Source organism: Filicampus tigris, chromosome 16 (genome assembly GCF_054856515.1).
Source record: "Filicampus tigris isolate MCC_2025a chromosome 16, RoL_Ftig_1.0, whole genome shotgun sequence".
Lineage (NCBI taxonomy): Eukaryota > Metazoa > Chordata > Actinopteri > Syngnathiformes > Syngnathidae > Filicampus > Filicampus tigris.
The window spans coordinates 14,844,695-14,864,047 of record NC_141232.1 but is presented as its reverse complement, the minus strand read 5'-3'; the positions used below and the strand labels follow the sequence as shown (position 1 = coordinate 14,864,047).

Sequence of the window (19,353 nt, the reverse complement as noted above, 5' to 3'; positions counted from 1 at the left end):
GTTATTTGCTGCTGCAAACATTCCAAATTACATCAGATACGCATATTTTTGACAAATTTTTTGATCGTTTGAGTCATCGATTGAGTCATCTTGAACGGATTAGCCACACGAGCATTATAGGTAAAAATGACAGGAAGGATAAAAGGTTTTAAGTCATTTTTTTCCATCTGCAACACAAAATTTTATTTTTATGTTCGGTGAACCAAATATTTAGTTTTTGGGATGGACAAAACCATGCAGACATGATAAAGATTTTCATTTATTATTAAGTACTGTATGTATATAAAGTATGATTCACATTAATGCAATATACATGCATATATTTTGAAAATACAAATACTATTGTTTAAAAAAAACAGGTCTGTAAAGAGCAATACAATGTGTGTGGATTCTTGCATTTGATTTTAGAATGCCAAATGGAACAACAAACCTTACCCTGATTTTTACAGCAAATCCCCAAATCATAGTCAAACGAGATCCACAGTAGGGTTATCAATATCAGTATGTTAATGTCATCTTTTAGTTACTAATATCAACCCTCTAGCACCAGAGGCTGTGTCAAACATTTCACTCATCTTTTAACTCACAATCTAGAATCTGTTGTTAGCAGAAATAAACCGAAAACTGGAGTATGACGGTGTATCGGTTTCATCACCCGAGGTTGCAGGAAGAAGCAACAGTCCCGTACTCTTGTCAACCTTACACTTATCCATTGCCTGCTTGTATGAGATTTTCTCTCTGCTGATGGGGTCGACCAGAATTTTTGGGTAGGAAGACTCATTCTTCAGCTCTTCGGCTGTCTTGCTGTCAATGACATTGGATGCTTCAGCTTCTTGGAGCGTGAGGCGGCCAGCTTTAGTGGGATCGACCAACCCTCCAGTCAGATATTGCGCTTCAATATACCACCGAGCGTTTTCGTCAGGTATGTACCCTTTTTGCGCTGCCTTTCCCACAGAGAGACGCTCTTTGGTCAGAGGATCCTCAATTCCGGTGAAGGCCTTCTGAGCGTTAAGAAGTTTGTACATGTGAGCATTGTCAATGAGGCCATGTTCGGCTGCTTTGTGGACGGACAGTTTGTCCTTCTTGTTGAGATCGACAATTCCCCCGGAGGCTGCCTGTGCTTCCAGCAGCTTCAGAGCAGTGTCAGCATCGATGAGTTTACGGGTCAAGGCGCTCCTCACCGACATGCGGCTCTCCGTGGACGTGTCAAAAATACCAGAGATAGGGAATTGGTCATCACCTAAAGCAACGAGGTTGTTTAGACTGTCACTGTGGCTGTTAAGACTAGTGCGGGAGGACATCATGGAAGTTGGCATAGAGCTTAAGGGAGAACTTGGGACAGATCTCATGGGTGATTTGGGGCTTGTAACTGGTGGAACAAAAGGTCTTCGAGATTCCCCTGCCACAAGAAGAGCAAATTCAGAAATGGGCATTTTGCCATCCTTGTAGCACATCACATCATACTGGGTCAAGCGGCCTTCTCTCAGGGCGTCTTTCACAGCGTACTGCATCCCACTCTTGCGATCCTGCAGAATTGTTGAATCCCCATCTGGACCAGTGGATGTGATTTCTTCCCAATCGCACTCCAGTTCTGACAGGTGTATGTACTGATTGCGGTCTATTAGCCCTTTCAGATAGGCGTCATAAGGAGCCATGTCTTTACCAGTATCGGGATCCATGATGGTGACCCTTGTAGAAAGGTTTGTCTCTCTCGTGTGAGTTTCAGCTTGATCCTCATTCCTGAAGGCTTCTTTCAGCTCCATAATGAGTTTCTCTATTTGGTGGTGTTTGTCTTTTTCATTCAGGATCTCATTCTCGAGCCGCTGTACTTCAGAGGACGCCTTGAGTCGCCTCTGCTTAGCTATCTGGTTTCTCTCGCTCATCAGCTTGGACTGTTGCTGGAAGGTGACGCTGATGTTTTGCCTTTGAGTCTCAAGCATTTTTAGCTGTTTGAGGAGGTCTTCCTTCTCCCTCTGGAGGTTATTCCTGTTGACAACCAGAGTTGTCTCCTCTTGGGAAATAACAGATATGGATGTCTCCAGATGGGAAATTTTAACTCTGAAGTTTTGAAGGTTGTCTTCTTTGTCACGCCTCATATTTCTTTCCTGTGCAACAAGATCTCTCAAATGGTCTCTCTCGGCTTCCACTCCCGGGTCTTTCTCCACACGAACAACTTCTCTGTAAACAATCTTTTCTGTTGTCTTTTCCTTTTCCAAAATTTCCAACTTCATCTTCAGGCTGCTGATTTCTCTCTGTAGGCAAATGAGTTGGTTTGCCTCTCCTTCCATTTCAACACGTATATCATCCATGAATTTCTCTAGCTTTGGGTCCCTCTCCACTTTCAGGACTTCTTCAATGACAATCTTTTCCTCAACAGGTTTTGGAGAAGTCTCAAGCTCATGAATCTGAGCTTTGAGCTTCCGCAGCTCTGATTCGATCAGAATCTTCTTCTGGCGTTCATCCATCTGAGCTACAGTGTTCTCCTTTTCTTGAATCAAGGCTCTTAGCTGTCTCACTTCGATTTCAAGTTTCCTACGGCCTTTGACTTCATCATCTAGGGACTTGTTTAACCTCTCATGCTCTAAAATCTGCTTGGGGTCCTTCTGAAGACGCACCACTTCCTGTACCACCGTCTTCTCCTCAGGTTTCTGGCGCTCAAGGACAATGTATTGGTTCTGAAGGTCAAAGAGACATTCTTCCACACTGCGACGTTGTTGAGTCTCTTCTCTAACAGTCCTCCGGAGTCTGTTAACCTCTTTTTCCAGCAAGGGGTCGTTCTCATATTTGATAACCTCTTTGTTTACAAGTTTGGTCTCCACTTTGGATTTTTCAGCCTTCAGCTCATCTCTTTCTTTGCGTAGATGCATCAGCAGCTCTAAAGTGGTGTCATAGTTGACTTTAAGACGTGACACTTGGTTGCTCAGGCGCTGTAACTCCCTAATAACTTCAGGACTTTTCTCTTCTTTGACAACCTCCTGGGTCACTTCCTTGTACTCAACTTTGGGTTTCTGAGTACGCAGCGTGGTCAGTGTGGTCATCACCACGTTGGTTTCTTGCTCTACTGCAGTGCGTTTTCGGCCACAGTTCTGCAGCTCATTCCTCAGACTTTGCAGCTGGACTTCAGTCTCAGGGTCAACTCGGAAAATCTCATTGATCACCTCTTTGATCTCAAATTTAGGCCGCAGTTTCTCCACTTCGCCATATCTCAGCTGAAGAGTGGTGAGGTCTTTCAACAAGATAACATTCTCATCCTTCTCCTCTTCCAAAGCCATGCGTAGTTTCTTTGACTCACTTACCAATTCTGGATCTTGTTGTACTTGCTTCACCATCTTGGTGACAATTTTTGGTTCAACGGTGGGAATGATTCGCTCCAGTGTGTTTATCTTACTCCGAATGCTGAAAATAGTGTCATTTATGGTCAGACATTGGGCTTCTTCTGATGCAATTTCATTCTTGAATGTGAAAATAGCTTTTATCATCTCAGGATCCTTTTCAATCTTTACCACATCCTTCTTCACAAGCCTCTCTCTGATTTTGGTTTTTTTCTGAGCCAGGAGACTAAGCTGCTTTTTTACATGAATAGTCTCAGATTCTTTCTTTTGGATCTCCAGTCTTATCTTCTGTATCTCACTTCGGATCTTGTCCATATCTTTATCAAGTTGTGGATCTCGTTCATATTCCGTTACTACTTTGGCTAACAGTTTAGGTTCAACATGAGAGATCTGCTTTTCCATTTGCATTATTTTCTCATTCATATTGTCTATATCTGAATGGGTTCTTGACTTCTTATATACTTCATCTTGAATCCTGCTTTTCAGAGATTGTAGTTCTGTTTCCACTTTAGGATCACGGTAATACTGCACCACCTCCTTCTCCTCCAACCTTTCCACCCCTCTCCTGCCCTTCAAGGACAAGTATCTCTGTCTGTATGTTTCCAAGTCTTTTTCAGCATGTAGGCGACGGGACATCTCCTCATTCAGTTCTTTTGTTATTGTCCCAGCCTCTTCCATATCCTTCCTCTGGCTCTGTAGTTGCAGCTGCTGACTAACGACTAGACTGCTGACATTGTCTTCATTCTGTCCACATATCAAAGAACAGAGAGGAAAAATATTTTTTTTCAGAACTCGGGGGTTCATTATATTTCAGACAGAAAAGCATGTTTTGGTGAATTGGTACAGTTCAGTTTAGCTAGCGAAGGAATGCCTGAATGAAGACAGCTGAGTCAGAATCTATTTGAAAAGTGCTGTAGCTGTTTGACAACCAGAGGTGGGCATTCTGTCAGTACTGATGAAACGTACGTAAATCCATCAGTGACGAACGCCGTTTTGCACCAGCAATTGACGGGAAACTTCGAAAAACTGACAGACTAAGCGCTGACGGAAGTGGGTTTTTGTGTCAATGGAATCGTCACTAACTGCGTCAAAACCAAAAAATCTTCCGTCAAAATCTTGGTTACCATTATCCAAGGCTGCTCCTTTTTTAGGACGTCCCAGTGTTACTGTTCAACTGGCTTCCAGATTAACTGACTCCTGATTCAAGCTGTGCCAATAGAACAAGGTCAGTCCAGTAATTTTGTCTTTCCTGTCTGCAGATTCATCACACGCTATGTCGAAATTGTTCAACTGCATAACTGGTTGATTCTTCAATGAATACGTGCAACAAAATGGCTCATTTACCACTCCAGACTGCCTGCAAGAAGTTATATACATAGTAAAGAATGAATGGATGAATGAATGAATGAATGGTACAGGTTCACGTGAATCCCAGATGTGAAGGAATGAAGCAACACCTCTAGTGCGACGTCTACTCGCTACGCCACGAGCTGGCACACTTTCACTTGCACACTTTCACTGGCGCAGAATTTGTACTTGCAGATACAAATTCTGCAGTCAGCACAAATTAATCTGGTGCTCAATGTATACACCCATGTCAACTGGAGTGTGACGTAGTAAGTAGTTTGTTATCGCTGCCAACGTGCCGCCATCAAAATAGAGGAAGAAGAAGAAGAAAAGAAGAAGAAGAAGAACAAAAAGGATCTGGTGGTCCTAAAATAGAAAAAAATAGTTAGATCTGATGGTCCTTAATTAGTGCTGACAAACTGTAATTTTGCGATGATGGAAGCGCAGTTAAAATAACGATGACGGAGTGACTGAGTGACGGACTGACGATTATGAAGAGGTGGCCTGGCCGCGAGCAAATGATGAATGACCGACTGTCAAAAGTTACTGACGCGCCCACCTCTGGTGAGAATGCAAAAAAAGTCAACACAAATAAAGAACATGAACAAGTCATTATCCTCAAAAACAGGAAAGACAACTTGCAAGTCACCCTCTTACTTGTAGTCTATTCATTTGGGGTCTTCCAAATGCAATGCTCTTGTAGCACTGATGTGACAATTGTGTCTACCAATCAATGGACAGCAGCATATTTAGCTTTCCCTTTCAAGACGGAACTTATCCATCCATTCATTTTCTATAGCGCCGGTCCTCATTTGGGTAAAACTGAGCAGGTCGCAGCTGACTTTGTCAACGGTGACAGAGACATCCTAACCACTAGTCTTCTGTGCTTCTCCAGTACTAAACCATAATACATACTTTACTACTATTTATTCATCTCCTGTAATAGTGACAAAAAGTGTTGCATTATGGATAAGTTATCCCAACAGCTTCCACACCATAGACAAAGAAAATGCCCCAAATTCTGTGCTGTACCAAACTGAACAATTGTTTCAGAAGTGGCCAGTTCACTTTATCCATTTTAATGTTATCTCAACACCAACGTAGTCTACTTTTTGTTTTCCAATTGAGAACTTCATTCTGGCATAATTGCCATCTTGTAATAAGCCAAATAAGACCTTAATGATGACATGATTGGTTTACCCTGAGAGCGATGTTCTTGGCGGTCCCCATCTGGCTGAGAAGCTGCTCATTCTCCGCAGACACCTCAGCGAAACGGTTCAGTAAATCTTTTTCCTGTAGGACAAACATATCTCAACTTTAAACAACATGAAGCATAGAAGATGTCTCTTTTTTCATTAAATTAATGCTTGATGTTGTACCTTCCTCTGGACTGCCTGAGCCATCGTTGAAGTTTGCCGCTTTTTCAGAATGGGTTCCTCGTTGTCGCCGTCCTCATCTTCATCATCGTCTTCATATAAAATGCCGCGGTATATGTTTGATTTCATCTCGTATTCCTGAAAGTACATTTGTTCAAGAAGGACCATGTGTCTAGTAGTGCAAATAGTAAACGATACTAATGCCAACTTACAATTAAGGCGTTTTGGAGTTCTCGGGAGAGATCCTTGATCCGGCGCACATCACCTGACTTTCTGTTTATGTCCTCCATCACTTTCTAAACATCAGACATTATTCCAGAAAAACTGATAAGAGCAGGTAGGTTCACAAATTCACAAATATTTAGTAAAAGAACATTTGCATTCACCTTATGAGAGTTGTGCTTGGCTGTTATCTCGGCCACGTTATCAGTAGGTCTGATTGTGTTATTTGGTAAATTGACCAAAAAGAAATCCAGCAACTGAGCAGCATTCTGGAAGTCTTGGTTTTTATTGCCGGCTTCCTGTATGAGGGTAGACCTACATCAACAGAGCATCAGAGACACTAATTACTAACAGCATTTTGACCATGTCATCAAACCAAACTTACCAATGACATTAACAGCATACTGTGGAAACTAATATGTCAAACACAATTGGTTCTGGGATGTTGTTTTTTTTCTCAGGAAAATATTGGATAGTCTTGGGGTCAAACTGGCGCCATCATAAAAGCATGTATTGTACAATCAAGATGTTAACTAATTGTATTTCTATACTGATTGTAACTCTCTCACAATGAGTTCATTGTGCGTCGTTCATAAGCTCAAAATGTTGTATGACGATACCCCCTGTATTTTCCCGAAAGCTTTGGTTGAATTACAACTTGAAAGTATTTCACTGAATTTCTAACTCTCACCTGTCCTGGAGCTGATTACTGACACTGGTGAAGCGGTTCTTCAGACGTTTCACTTCACTCTCCTGGCGGCGAATGTCAGGACAGTATTCGTTGAAATTCTGCTGCAGGGAGCTGCACGCTTGCTTGGTCAGGTCCAAGTCCCGGCCTAATGTGTTCAACTCATCTTTCTTTGAGGAAACCTCCTGACGAATGTCCTGTTTGATCACATGAACATGTATTGCCGCACCTTAAATTCAGTGCCGGGTCGTGCATTTAGTGGGGACGAAATCCACCAATTACCACCACTATCACACTGCAATTATAGAAACCGTCAATACTATACAAAAACGAGTACATCAAACACCAATTAACTGTGCCACGTAAGTTAAATCAGCTAGCACTACTGTCTCTAAAAGGCCCATGGCAGATTTGATTGGCATGGTAACACATTGGTCAAAACAAATATAAATTACTGCCCACCACTGATGAAATTCCTCTGCGGTATCTTGTGTGTTGTTAGCCGGAACTACCGGTAAGTGACCTAATGTCAAACCTTTCCACACCTGCAATTGACGGCTGCGATTCATCAGGGCATTTTTTTGATTGGGAATGACGCCATCTTTAGCAAGCTGCTGTTCGAACCCAGAGACCACACCTTCTACCTTCTGCATCTGCCTCTCCAAGAACATTGAGGCCGAAGCTCTGCGTGAAAAGGAGCAGAGGCACAACCTGTAACTAAAATGTTTTTCGTGGAAAATGTGCACTTGGCTTCACCTCTTACTTTTTGTCATAAAGATCAATAAGACTGTAGATGTCATCCATTTTGGTGTTGGCAGCAGTGAGCTTGAGCGGCAAGATTGAGGCGTTGTGTCCAAGTGGTTTCTTGGCCAGAACGGGCTCCATTTCTCTCTGGATGGCAGCCTTCTCTGACTCGAGGCTCCTCGCCGTCAGGGACGAGTTCTAAAGTGGAAACATATAATATGTATATGAATAGGAAGTTATTGTAAAATAGTGTTAAACAAATATTTAAGTATATAGTATACATATATATTTTTTTATCTCAGTTAAGAAGGGATTTGGTGAGGGAAAATTGTATGTAAGAGCTGTTAACATTTTAAATTTGGGTACAGATTTTCTGCCAAAATGAAATGAAGAAGTCCCTACGAAAAATAACAAGAATTAGACAGTAGGGGTTGAACCGACCATTTGTCATGTCGACAACAACATGGATGCCTCACTGAAATCACAGGCGGTTCGTTGGCGCAGCAAACTAGGTGCGATGCTTCAAGAAATATTTCACTCAGAATGAGAGCATAAGCACACTCATTACTGCTACATTACATTATTGCAAAGCATTCACTCCTAAATATTTTTTATTTTTTTACAATACTTGTGCTAATATGAATTGGTGTACAGTATTACAAGTTCCGACTGCCTGCGAGGCCATGAATGTATTTGAACGTTAGTGGATGAACAAGTCGAGGTGGAAGTCATCAATGAAGCAAAGTCAACTCAACTATAACTGAAATTGTTCTACCTAGTGGACATTTTATTCACTTTAGTTTACAAAAAATGATGGGGTGGGCCGGATCTGGCAGTTGGCCTTGAATTTGACTCTTATGCTGCAAATGCTCAGTGGGTCCGATTAGAGAACGAAGCGGGCCGTATGAAGGCCGCTGGCCTTACTTTGCCCACCCTTGTCTTGGAAGCACACGTGGAAAATACCTGCACAAACCAAAGAGATCCGATACAAGAGGTGAGGATTGCAAATGCTGAAGCTTCACCTTGAGATCCTGCAGCCTGTTTTCCAGGTCGAGTGCTGGGTTGCGGTTGTCCAGAGGGGCCCTCAGTCGTTTTTGGATGTCCATTTTGCAAAGATCCAGATTGTGGTTAAGCTCGTCTATTTGTGTGGCTAGCAGTGCAGCTTTGGAGTCTTCTGGAGCTCTTTGTACGGAAACTAGGGTGTGACGAAGACAGCAAATTGACAAAATAAAATCATATTCTCCCAGTGTCTGTTAAAAAAAGCATTCCTTCTCACCTGCACGTTGAGGTCGATCGACCTCCACGGTGGGGTTCTTCAGTGAAGTCATTTTAGCTGATCTCTGGCTCTTCAAGTTTAAGAGTGTTTTCTCAAAACTGGAGATAAAAAGACATTTTCAATTTGAATCCATCAAAAAATGGAATGGACTTGGTCTTGAACAAGAGAATCTCAATTTCCAGTGGCTCAACATGTACCTGTTGACTTTCTCCAGAGCCTCAATGTCAGGTGGTGGCACCATGAAACACGCCCCCGGGAGCCTTTTGGTTTTCTTGCTGCTATCCTGCATCTCCCACTTCTGATTATCGTAGATGGACTTTAATGTTAGCTCATCACCACGTCTCACAGCTCCCTAAAATAAACACGCACAGGATGGTAATTATCAGGATTTTTATTGGAATAAACCCGCAAGTTTACAGTTAAAATTCCACACATAACCCACATAATTCCAACATAACTTCCCTTGGAAATGTACTGGTAACTATCCGGGACAAATGTTCTACCCATCTACAAACCCAAAATAAAAGACACCAAGTGGCTGAGTCTCATTTTGTCATCATTCTAAAATCCCAAGACTTCTCACGTTTTCATCATCCCAGTCACAAAGCGCTACGACTTTCATGGGTTTGCTGGGATTGCTCCGACGTAGCTTCAGAGGCGCTATGTTGCGACTGAGCTCTCTGAGGGCCGCCAGGCGCTGCTCGTTCCTCTTTACCGCTGGCTCGTCACCCTAAGGGGAAGAAATTCCATGTTGTCAAGGAGCTCAGAGGAGGCAACCATACTTGAAATGCCACTCATACATCGGCGCGCTTCTTCAGGCGTTCTCGCAGAAGTCAAGCTTGTGACACTATAATCTGGCACTCGGACAAAAAAAAAAAGCATCTGCTCTGGCTTTGACGGAGGAGATAATCCTGAGTAAACCTGCCTCTTAAAACAAACTTCTGCAAAGGCATTATTATTGTTGTGTATTATTGTATACACTCATTTTAAAAATGTCTTTACTTTTTTTCTAGCGCATCAGGATTTTGAGATATTTTCATTGTTTGTGTTTACCGGTAAATTTGACCTCAAAAAGCTTGCACAATGCGGATTTTACCATGTGAGGTAATTTATAGCTATGATGTTTGCCACCTGTAGCTGAACCTAACCCTTAATTTATAAATAATATGAAATATATCAGTATATTATATATCATTATATTATTATTACTTACTATGAAAACCTGATTTTAGGCGCAGATTCAAAATCAGCGCCTAAAATAAAACATCCAGCAGAGTTAACTTGCATCTCTGATTAAAAAATGCAGTAAAATGGTATTTCCCACTGTTATCTTGTTGCCATTTCTTGGTTCCATGACATTCATTGTACTAGAAGCCAGAGCACCTGAAGTTCCAAGAGGGCCTCCGAGTTGTTCTTGCCATCCAATAATCTTGGGTCCAGATTGGAAGAGAGTCTGTCCAGGGACTCAGACAAAGTCTCAGCATCCAGCTGGAACTGTAACAAGCAGTCATTGGTTAAAACGAGGAGTCGCGCAAAGGGAAGAACTCACATGACGGTGGCTTACCTTCTTGTAGTCTTCGACGTTGTCCAGGTGGATTTCCTGTGCCAGACAAAGGTTGAGGAACGACTGCCATCCGCTCTGCACTGCATCTTTATGTGCCTGTTCGACAACATTGACAGTCATTTTTCCGAAGAATCACACCGGCGGAGTATCATGAATGTTGACTCAGTGTCAGGGTGTGGAGGTGAACCATTATTGCTGAGTTGCCAGGATGTTTCAAGTCTGATAGACGATCCCCTTCCTCCAGGAGCTGGTTGACCTCACCCTCGTGTGATAGCAGCCCGTTGCTTTTGAATTTCTGCATGCAAACAAATAGCAAAAAGATATGTAAAGAAGTAGTCACGTCGTGTTCATAGCCAGCGGCGGCAACTCATTTAGTCTCTGGTTGTACGTGTTTGCGGAAAGGCCCCCGAGGCAAACTGACTAACAAAAGAGACTTTTTTCGGGAGCTCGTTTTTCATAATTATGAACGTGAGGGTGAATTGCTTGTTTGTTTAAATGCACTTTGCGATTGACTGGCGATCAGTCCTGGGAGTCCTTGTATTTAATCTAAAGCAAAAAAAAATTGTCTTACAAACCCTAAAAAATCGTCAGAAAATGCTGATAAACATTCATTCCCTACGAGGGGTGTGGGGAAAAAAATCCTAGAAAAAAATCGGAAAATGCCTTAAAGTCAATTATCTGGCCTGGCACCCGGGGGGAGCAGATATCAGGGGCACTGCTTAATTACATGTTTTCCATTATTTATGAGTGGACAATGTGGGGCCATATTTATGTGGCTTGTATTGAGACTTTATTGATTCTGCTTAAAATAAAAGTAAAAGACTAGGGCTGATTTTGTTTGTGTGACAAATCTCTGTTCGATGATTTATATTGATATATAGGTGGTTTGAATTTTTTTGCACCATACCTACATCGTGTAACTTGTTATGATCTCAGGACAGATGTGATACTGGTTTGGCTGCCCTGTGCATGTCTGATATTGCTCACCGTGGTCCAAGGAATGCTCAGGGAGTTTGTGTGAATGCTCAGACGCATGGAAAATTAGAGACAACATTCATTTTGCTGTTTCATGAGGGTAAACAAAGAATGTTAATTTTAGACCATTTATTGTGGCTGAATTTGCCATAGTTTATGCTAGTTGTATAAAAAGTTATTTTAAAGTGATATTGTAGGGTAATATTTGAATTGGCATGTTTCTATTGACATTTTTTGTCTATTTGTCATATATATAGGATAAGCGGTTTGGAAGACGACACATGACATGACACATGTCATCCTTGCACTATTAAAAAAAACAAATCAGTAACATAACTCATAACTAATTAATGAGTCAATTAGGGTTTTGACCAGACCCTAAATTTGAATCCTTTATCTCATAGACACGATATGTACATTTCTATACTTCCAAGTCTATGCGATTTGTTAGAGAGGGAAGTCAACCCAAAAAGATTTTTTTCAGTTATATGTTCTATGCAAGCCCATAAGTTGAAACAAGACATTCTGATAAATATTGCGTTTGTGGAATAAGAGTTCATGCACGGGGGTGGCCATTTTGTCATTTCTGTCGACTGAAAATGACATCACAACTACTCGGGGCTCAGGTAACGACCAATCACGGCTGACTTGTTTTCTGAAGCCGAGCCGTGATTGGTCACTACCTGAGTAGTTGTGATGTCATTTTCAGTCGACAGAAATGACAAAATGGCCTTCCCCTGAGATGGGTGGATTTTTCTGCTTAATTCATATTCCACAAACACAAGATTAATCACTTCCTAAAGTGGAATGGCAAATTATCCCAATACTTTTTCCCATACGGTGTCTAACGAGGAAAACAAGACTGACCTCATACTCCATGCGGACGCTGGGCGGGTCAACCATGCGATCACTCCAGTCCCTCTGCAGGATCCTGTCCTTCTGCTGAGACAGGTAGTCCAGCTCTTTTCTGCAGCTTTGCATGTACTCGTACAGAGAGGCCAGGTGCTTGCGCCTCTTTCTGGAGCTCTCCTGCAAAGGTACGGGACAAAATGTCAGAGGACAAGCCCCTCGCACACAAACAAAGTGTGGACAAACTGAGACCGAGGGCCGAACAACACCACTCACCAACAGTTGATCGTATTTCTCTTTAAGAGTGGCATATTGGCCCTGTTGGAAAAGGAGAGCAAATAAGTCAAAAGAGGCGCGAGAGCACATGCAGCACAGTCACAAAGCAATCACATTTTGTTATGTTACAACCTTATTCTAAATGGATTCAATTCATTTTTTTCTTCAAAATTCTACACACCAAACCAAACAATGACAACATAAATTCATTTTGCAAATTTATTACAAATAAAAAACGAAGAAATCCCATGTATATACAATACACACATACAATTATAATCTTCCATGAACGAGGAAGCGACCTAACACAAACGGATAAAAATATTTCACATTGCTTTTGTTAGCAGTTCAACCTAGTGACTGCTATTCCAGTTAACATGCCTATTATGTAAATTGGAGATTAAATACTTATCCGTTTTATGTTTTGTGTGTGTGTGTGTGTGTGCGTGTATGGCTTGGTTGGGCTGTGTAATGTGATAGAACTGAATGTCTACATTTTGAAATTGCCTAAAATATTGCTGTCTCCATTTGATCCCATTCTGTCAGAATGTTGACTATACAATTGTGACATGTCTGCGAATTTAAAATGTAATAAAAATATGAAAATAACAAAAACGGTAGAAGAGGTTTAATCCTATTTGGTTTACATTTAATGTATTTTTTTTTTTCTGAGATTTGTAAAACTTTGTTCAATTTAACCCGCAACATAACGGGGGGGGGGTTAAATAATTACAACAGATTCGTCATTATCAGAATACAAATAATATAAGGCTACCTGTGAAGGGGTTGTGCTTGGCGTTAGCTGCTCACTGTAGGCCTCAATCTCTTTATGCAGAATGTTGTGAGCTGCGATCTGTTTCTCGACGTCAGCAAGACTGCCACCATATCCGTCGGTGTCTAAACGCCTCTGGACCGCGACAATGCACAGAGGGCAATGTGACTTTTCCACAAAGTCGTGGGCGGCAGTCAGCGTGAGCTTTAAGGTTCACCGGCGGACCTGTTTGTCATCCAGCGCAGAAGCCCAGTCTATCCTCGACTTGGGCGCCAAGTCTTGCACCTGGTCATACAGTTCCCTGAAGGTGGCGCAGTCCTTCACCCAACGGTCGTGAAGGTTCCTCACACTGAGAATCAGAATCAGTGGCAATGTGTTGATCCTTTCTGATTTTTTTCTGTATTACCTTAGATGAAAAAATATTATAGTGTAAATCTGGCCACTGGGCTGAGTTAGAGTTTCATATTTAGTTTGGTAAAGCTACGTTCACGATCCATTGACAATTGTGTTTTGTTTAGTTTAGAAAAAGATAATGTGTTGAATCCATGAGAAGTAGTTTGTCTTTCATTGTTTTCAACTCATTCATGTCCACAAAGAACACTGCGTTTGGACTTGGAGACTTAGGACACGTCACCGTTATTTTCATTCTAATTTCAACCATTGTGTAATGACACAAAAGGAACTGTGAATCTAGATGTCTCAGTATATCTAACTTCAAGGTGAGCGGCAAATAACGAAAAAGATCCCTGAAAAAAATATTGGAGAAAAAAATCGAACATGCAAATCTTCTGATGCCAAACCGCGGGTATGCGGGGGTCGACTGCAAACTTAAATTTTGCCAGTTGAAAATGGAAATAAAAGCCAGCTCGAAGAAATTGGTTTCCTCCGTAGTGACGAGGTGGGCGGAGAGCGGAAGGGAATGTGGAAGTGATGGTTTATCTTGACGCGACGGTATGCGAGGTGTGTCTGCTCGGCACGTAAAGTATGTCAACATGTTCCCAAGAAGAAATCAGCCGACGCCAGTCCACTCACTCGCGCTCTATCTCGTTGGCCTGCGGGTGCTGCAGACGCTTGGCCTTGTCCACGTCCATGAAGAGATCCTTCAGCAGGCCCTCGGCTTCTGCCAGGTGATCTGAGTTGACCTTCTGGTGGATCAGAGTCTGGTTCTTTTCCTCGCGCTTGGCGTCCTGCACAGCAGCGAGCTTTAATCTCACAAATCGTTTTTCACAAAGCCCAATTGCGATTGAGCTTTTCCTACCACAGCCAGCAACTCCTCTGCCCTCAGGATGTCCGTCTCCACTCGGTCCGCATTCTTCTGCATGCGAGCAATGACCAGAGCCAGGTCGGTGGCCTGGCTCCTGTGGAGAACACAACAAACCAGCATGATTCTCTAAATCATATTGACAGGCAGTGCTGGGAGGTAGCCAAGTACAAATACTTCTTGACTGTGTACTTGGTTTCTCTGGTACTGGAAAGGAATTTGTACTTCACTTAAAGGGGGGAAATCAACCCAAACATTTTTTTTTCAAGATTATATTCTATGCAGGCCCACTAGTTGAAACACGGCATCAGATTAATATTGCGTTTGTGGAATATGAGTTAAGCAGCAAAATCCACCCACTTTTAGCCATCTCAAAGGGTGGCCATTTTGTCACTTCAGAAAACAGGTCAGTCGTGATTGGTCGTTACCCGAGCCCTGAGCAGTTGTGATGTCTTTTTCAGTCGACAGATGTGAAAAAATGGACGCCCCCAGAGATGGCTAAAAACAGGGGGATTAACTCTTATTCCACAAACGCAATATGCTTGGGTTGACTTCCCCTTTAAGCTATCTGTTCTCTTACTTCTCACTTTTTGTTTGGCTTGTTACTATTTTCGACCTTTGTGGATGACGCAATGTAAAAAGGAGCTAAAGGCCACATTAGCATGCAACCAAGACCAGTAACCATATTTGTTTGGACATTCTGTTCAAAATGGACACATCACTATAAAGCCGTAGGTCCACCTAACTTTCCACAGCAAGGATCGCAATAACAAAAATGGGGAAAACATGCTTTAGGACAAAGGAAGGAGACTGTCTTACAATTTTTAAAATGGGATAAAATCAAGGCAAGTTAAATGCTAAAACAAAAAGCTATTTTGAGTCAAGTAAAAATAAAAACAATGTGCTCGAGTGGATTTCAACAATTGCTCAATAAATGTGCTAAAGTAAATACTGCAGTGCACAACTGATGTGTGATGTGAGCACTTATTTTGAAAGAAATTTGTGCTGGAAGGTACGAATTACAGAATGCTGTATGACAGCATCAGGATAAACCAGTCTGTTTGGTTAGATATTTTGAGGCCTTAAAAGAGGAAGTCAACCCAAACACATTTCTTTCAAGAATATGTTCTATGGAGGCCCAATAGTTGGAACAGGAAATACTGTTGTGTTAATATTGTGTTTGTGGAATATGAGTTAAGCAGCAACATCTAGCCATCTCAGGGGGCGGCCATTTTGTCACTTCTGTCGACTGAAAATGACATCACGGTTGCTCATCAGAGCTCACCTGTTTTCTGAAGCTGAGCCATGATTGGTTGTTTACCTGATCCCTGAGCAACTGTGATGTCATTTTCAGTCGACAGAAATGACAAAATGGCTGCCCCCTGAGATAGCTAAAAACGGGTGGATTTTTCTGCTTAAATTATTCCATAAATGCAATATTAATCAGAATGCCGTGTTTCAACTAGTGGGCCCGCATTGAACATATTCTTTAAAAAACAAACGATTGGATTGACTTCCTTTTTAAGAAAGAAAGGGCAAACAATTTATCAAAACAAAACTGCCCACTTATGTTGACCTACTGATCACTTCTTGCGGTACACCTGCACAACCAAATGTCATGCCATAAAAACTGCTTCTATTAAGTTAATAATGACTGACACTGTCACAAAGGTATGAATTGAGATATGTGTAGTATTGCAGTTGTAGTCTGTGTTAATATAGAAATGCATTGCTGTTTGTTATGTAGAGATACACTATGCATTTACTATATGTGTTGAAATGAGATGTCATTAGAATATGTGGCTAATGTTCACCATACAGAAAGAGATTTTATCAGCATGTCGACGACAAAGTGGTGACCTGTTGTTGCTCTCGGCATGTTTGCTCTGTCATTCCCTCACCACTATTATATGAAAAGCAACTATGTGTCCTGACACACCCGCAGCAGGACATGGGGGGAGTATGTCATTGCCACCCCCATTGCTCAAGTCACCTGCCGGAATGTTGTCGGACTGAAATGTACATGAATGGCAGCATTCATGTGCAGCAATGTAGAGAGATACAACGCCAGTCAAAGGCTAATAATACTTTGTAACATTGAGGAAGGATTTCAGTGTTTGAAGTTAGGAGCCTTCCGCTTCGTTTTTTTTCTTCTTTTTTTTTTGCTTCATGTTGTGAGCCAAAGTTTTATAACTTGCTAGCTTCAGATGTGCTTGCGGTTCAAGAAAAAAAAAAAAAGAAGAGCAACATCTACCTTTTGAACTTTTAGCCGTTTGGGAACTGGAACAAACAGTCAAGCACACAAATACGAAATGAAAACACTCACAAGAAGCATGGAGAAGACAATAACACTGAACTAAACGTGTGGTTACCGGCCAGTCAGATCTGATTAGTTCACTTGCCCGACTACGCCCCCTTAACCGCACACACACACAACACTACAGTGTGTTAATGACGCTACATAAAACCAGTTCATTTCTTTACAGGGCTGGAACGGATAAATGGCATTTCGATTCATTTCAATAAAGAAAATTGATTTGCTGTTCAAATAAATCAAGTTCCCAGCTTGGTAACGTATTGACTTAAACTTGTAAGTCAAGTTTACAGTCTTCAGTATTCGACTTAATGTTCTTTCACTTGGAATATTGTATAACTCAACCCCAGTCTGTTCTCGCCAATTGCAATTCCTCAAGTGGAAATTCAACAATGAATGATTCTTGATCAATACGACTTGCAGAACTACAAGGCCCCATGGAGGCTCAGTCCGGCTCTGGTAACAGCTTGTGGTGGCTTCCCTTTTTATTGCTTCTCAGGCTCTTATCTGTGCTGCAAAAGTCCAACATGTGCACAAGTGTGCATGCAGCCTTGACTTTAAACATTAGCACTACTGTTGATGAAAATAAATGGACTGTTAATCATCTTCCATTGCAGACCCCCGACACTGCCTTGGCCCCTCTTGTCGCAATTTTACGGGTCGTATGGCACGCCTATTTACACAAGCAGGACCTCTGGCGTGCACCCACCCTGGAGCTGGGTGACAGGTCATATTGAGAAAGTGGAGATAAACAGAATGTTCGGGCGCAAGAAAAAGGCTTGTTGCACAATGACAACCCATCACACTTATTGCTTGAAGATGATAGAAGCAAACACGATGGCAGCAGAAAGTACGGCCTCTCAAGTAAGGGTGAAATGTTTTTTTTAATGGGTTGTTGATTGCTAAGTAAGTCAAATGTGAGTCAGTCATAAAGCAGGTATACAATTTCAGCCTGGATTCGAACCCGCATCCTCAGAAGTGAGAGGCAGATGTGATAACCACTTGGAACTGTTCCGGAGGTTAATAAAATGTAATTAATTTATTTTTTTTAAAAATACATTGACAATAAGAAAATCGAACATCATAGGAATATATGGTTAAAATGCATAATGCATTCTAAATGAATAAATTCAACCTGGCAACCAGTCCAGGGTGTACCCGAAGACGGCTGGGATAGGCTCCAGCATGTCCGCCTTGAGGATAAGATGTTCAGATAATGGATGGATGGATGGATAAATTAATCCTAAAATGTGTTGGTTGAAATTTTTTTTTAACTAATGCTTCATTAAATAATTGGTTAATTGATTTATTAATGGATGGATGAAAAATTAAATGCAAAATATTAAAAATAAAATAGATGAATAAAATTAAAATAAAAATATATATAAATAAGAAATAAATACAAATAAAAATATATATACGTATACATTCATTTCTGTTATTAAGTAATTGCTTTGTTAATTAATTAATTCAATTATTTATTAATAAAATGTAAAAATGAGAATTAATTGTTGGTGCTGTGTACTACATATTTTACGGCCACATTTTTAAAAAAAAACTCAGCTAATGACATGGCCCATCTGCCCATTTAAAAAATCGAATGTTGTCCTTGTGCACAAAACAACATACCCACCCCCCTGGTATAACTGAATGATGGTATGTCATGATACCCCCCCACTTAAAAGCAACTGGTTTGTTGGCATGACGACATGCAATTACACTTACAATGAGTATGTCAGATTGTTCATTAATAACACATTACTGCTCATTGAATTGACATGGAAATGCAGATGCAGGCACTGGAAAACGTGACAGGTTAGACCAGTGAGAGTAGAGAGAGACACATACGCACACGCACTCACACCCCCCCACCCCACACACACACACACACCTACTTCCGCACATTCACTTGTACACACTTGAAGGCCCAACTCACTTGCTGATCTTCACAGGGCCGCTTTCCTGATTCTTCGACATGACGGGAAGCTGCTCGGGCCCGCTTGTGTAGCCGGAGTAGGAGTGTTTCTCTCGCCGCGCTCCTCTTTCCTTCCTCTCTCTCTCTGTCCGTGTCCCTGTCAGCGTCTTCCCCCGGTTAAGGTGCGTCTCTCAGCTCCGCCCAGGCCAGCAGGTGTGTCGCCAATAAAAAGCAGTCAGCAGCGAGGGGCAGACCGGGAAGACCTGTTCCACGCTCCTCGAGCTGTCACATACAGTAATTCACACTTTTTTTTTTCTTAACCACACATCAGTAAGTCAAGTAGGGTTGAACCTTTTAGGAGTTCTAGGGTTGGATTTAATCATTAGGCAAACACACCTGGGTCAATGGGGTTTACAGGGGTCACCCAAAATATGAAGTTTTA

The 19,353-nt window shown here is 41.7% G+C and overlaps 1 protein-coding gene across 2 annotated transcripts; it reads right to left on the bottom strand.

Annotated features, from left to right (window-relative positions):
- Positions 1-243: 243 nt before the first annotated feature.
- Positions 244-19,124, bottom strand: LOC147134914 (envoplakin-like). 2 transcript variants are annotated; one of them, XM_086054973.1, is made up of 22 exons: positions 18,933-19,124; positions 14,680-14,779; positions 14,454-14,608; positions 13,647-13,770; positions 13,425-13,556; positions 12,650-12,691; positions 12,392-12,553; positions 10,737-10,844; positions 10,550-10,645; positions 10,369-10,479; positions 9,569-9,715; positions 9,183-9,337; positions 8,986-9,083; positions 8,732-8,904; positions 7,729-7,907; positions 7,511-7,649; positions 6,969-7,162; positions 6,442-6,592; positions 6,268-6,351; positions 6,059-6,193; positions 5,880-5,972; positions 244-4,076 (listed from the first exon to the last, which is right to left on the bottom strand). In XM_086054973.1, the coding sequence occupies exons 1-22, from the start codon at positions 18,971-18,973 to the stop codon at positions 591-593; spliced, it is 6,105 nt and encodes a 2,034-aa protein (XP_085911099.1). In that variant the 5' UTR covers positions 18,974-19,124; the 3' UTR covers positions 244-590. The 2 variants fall into 2 exon arrangements, with proteins under 2 accessions (XP_085911099.1, XP_085911100.1); XM_086054974.1 differs by lacking the exons at positions 10,369-10,479; positions 10,550-10,645; positions 10,737-10,844; ... (5 more) ...; positions 14,680-14,779; positions 18,933-19,124 and adding an exon at positions 9,786-10,357.
- Positions 19,125-19,353: the final 229 nt, after the last annotated feature.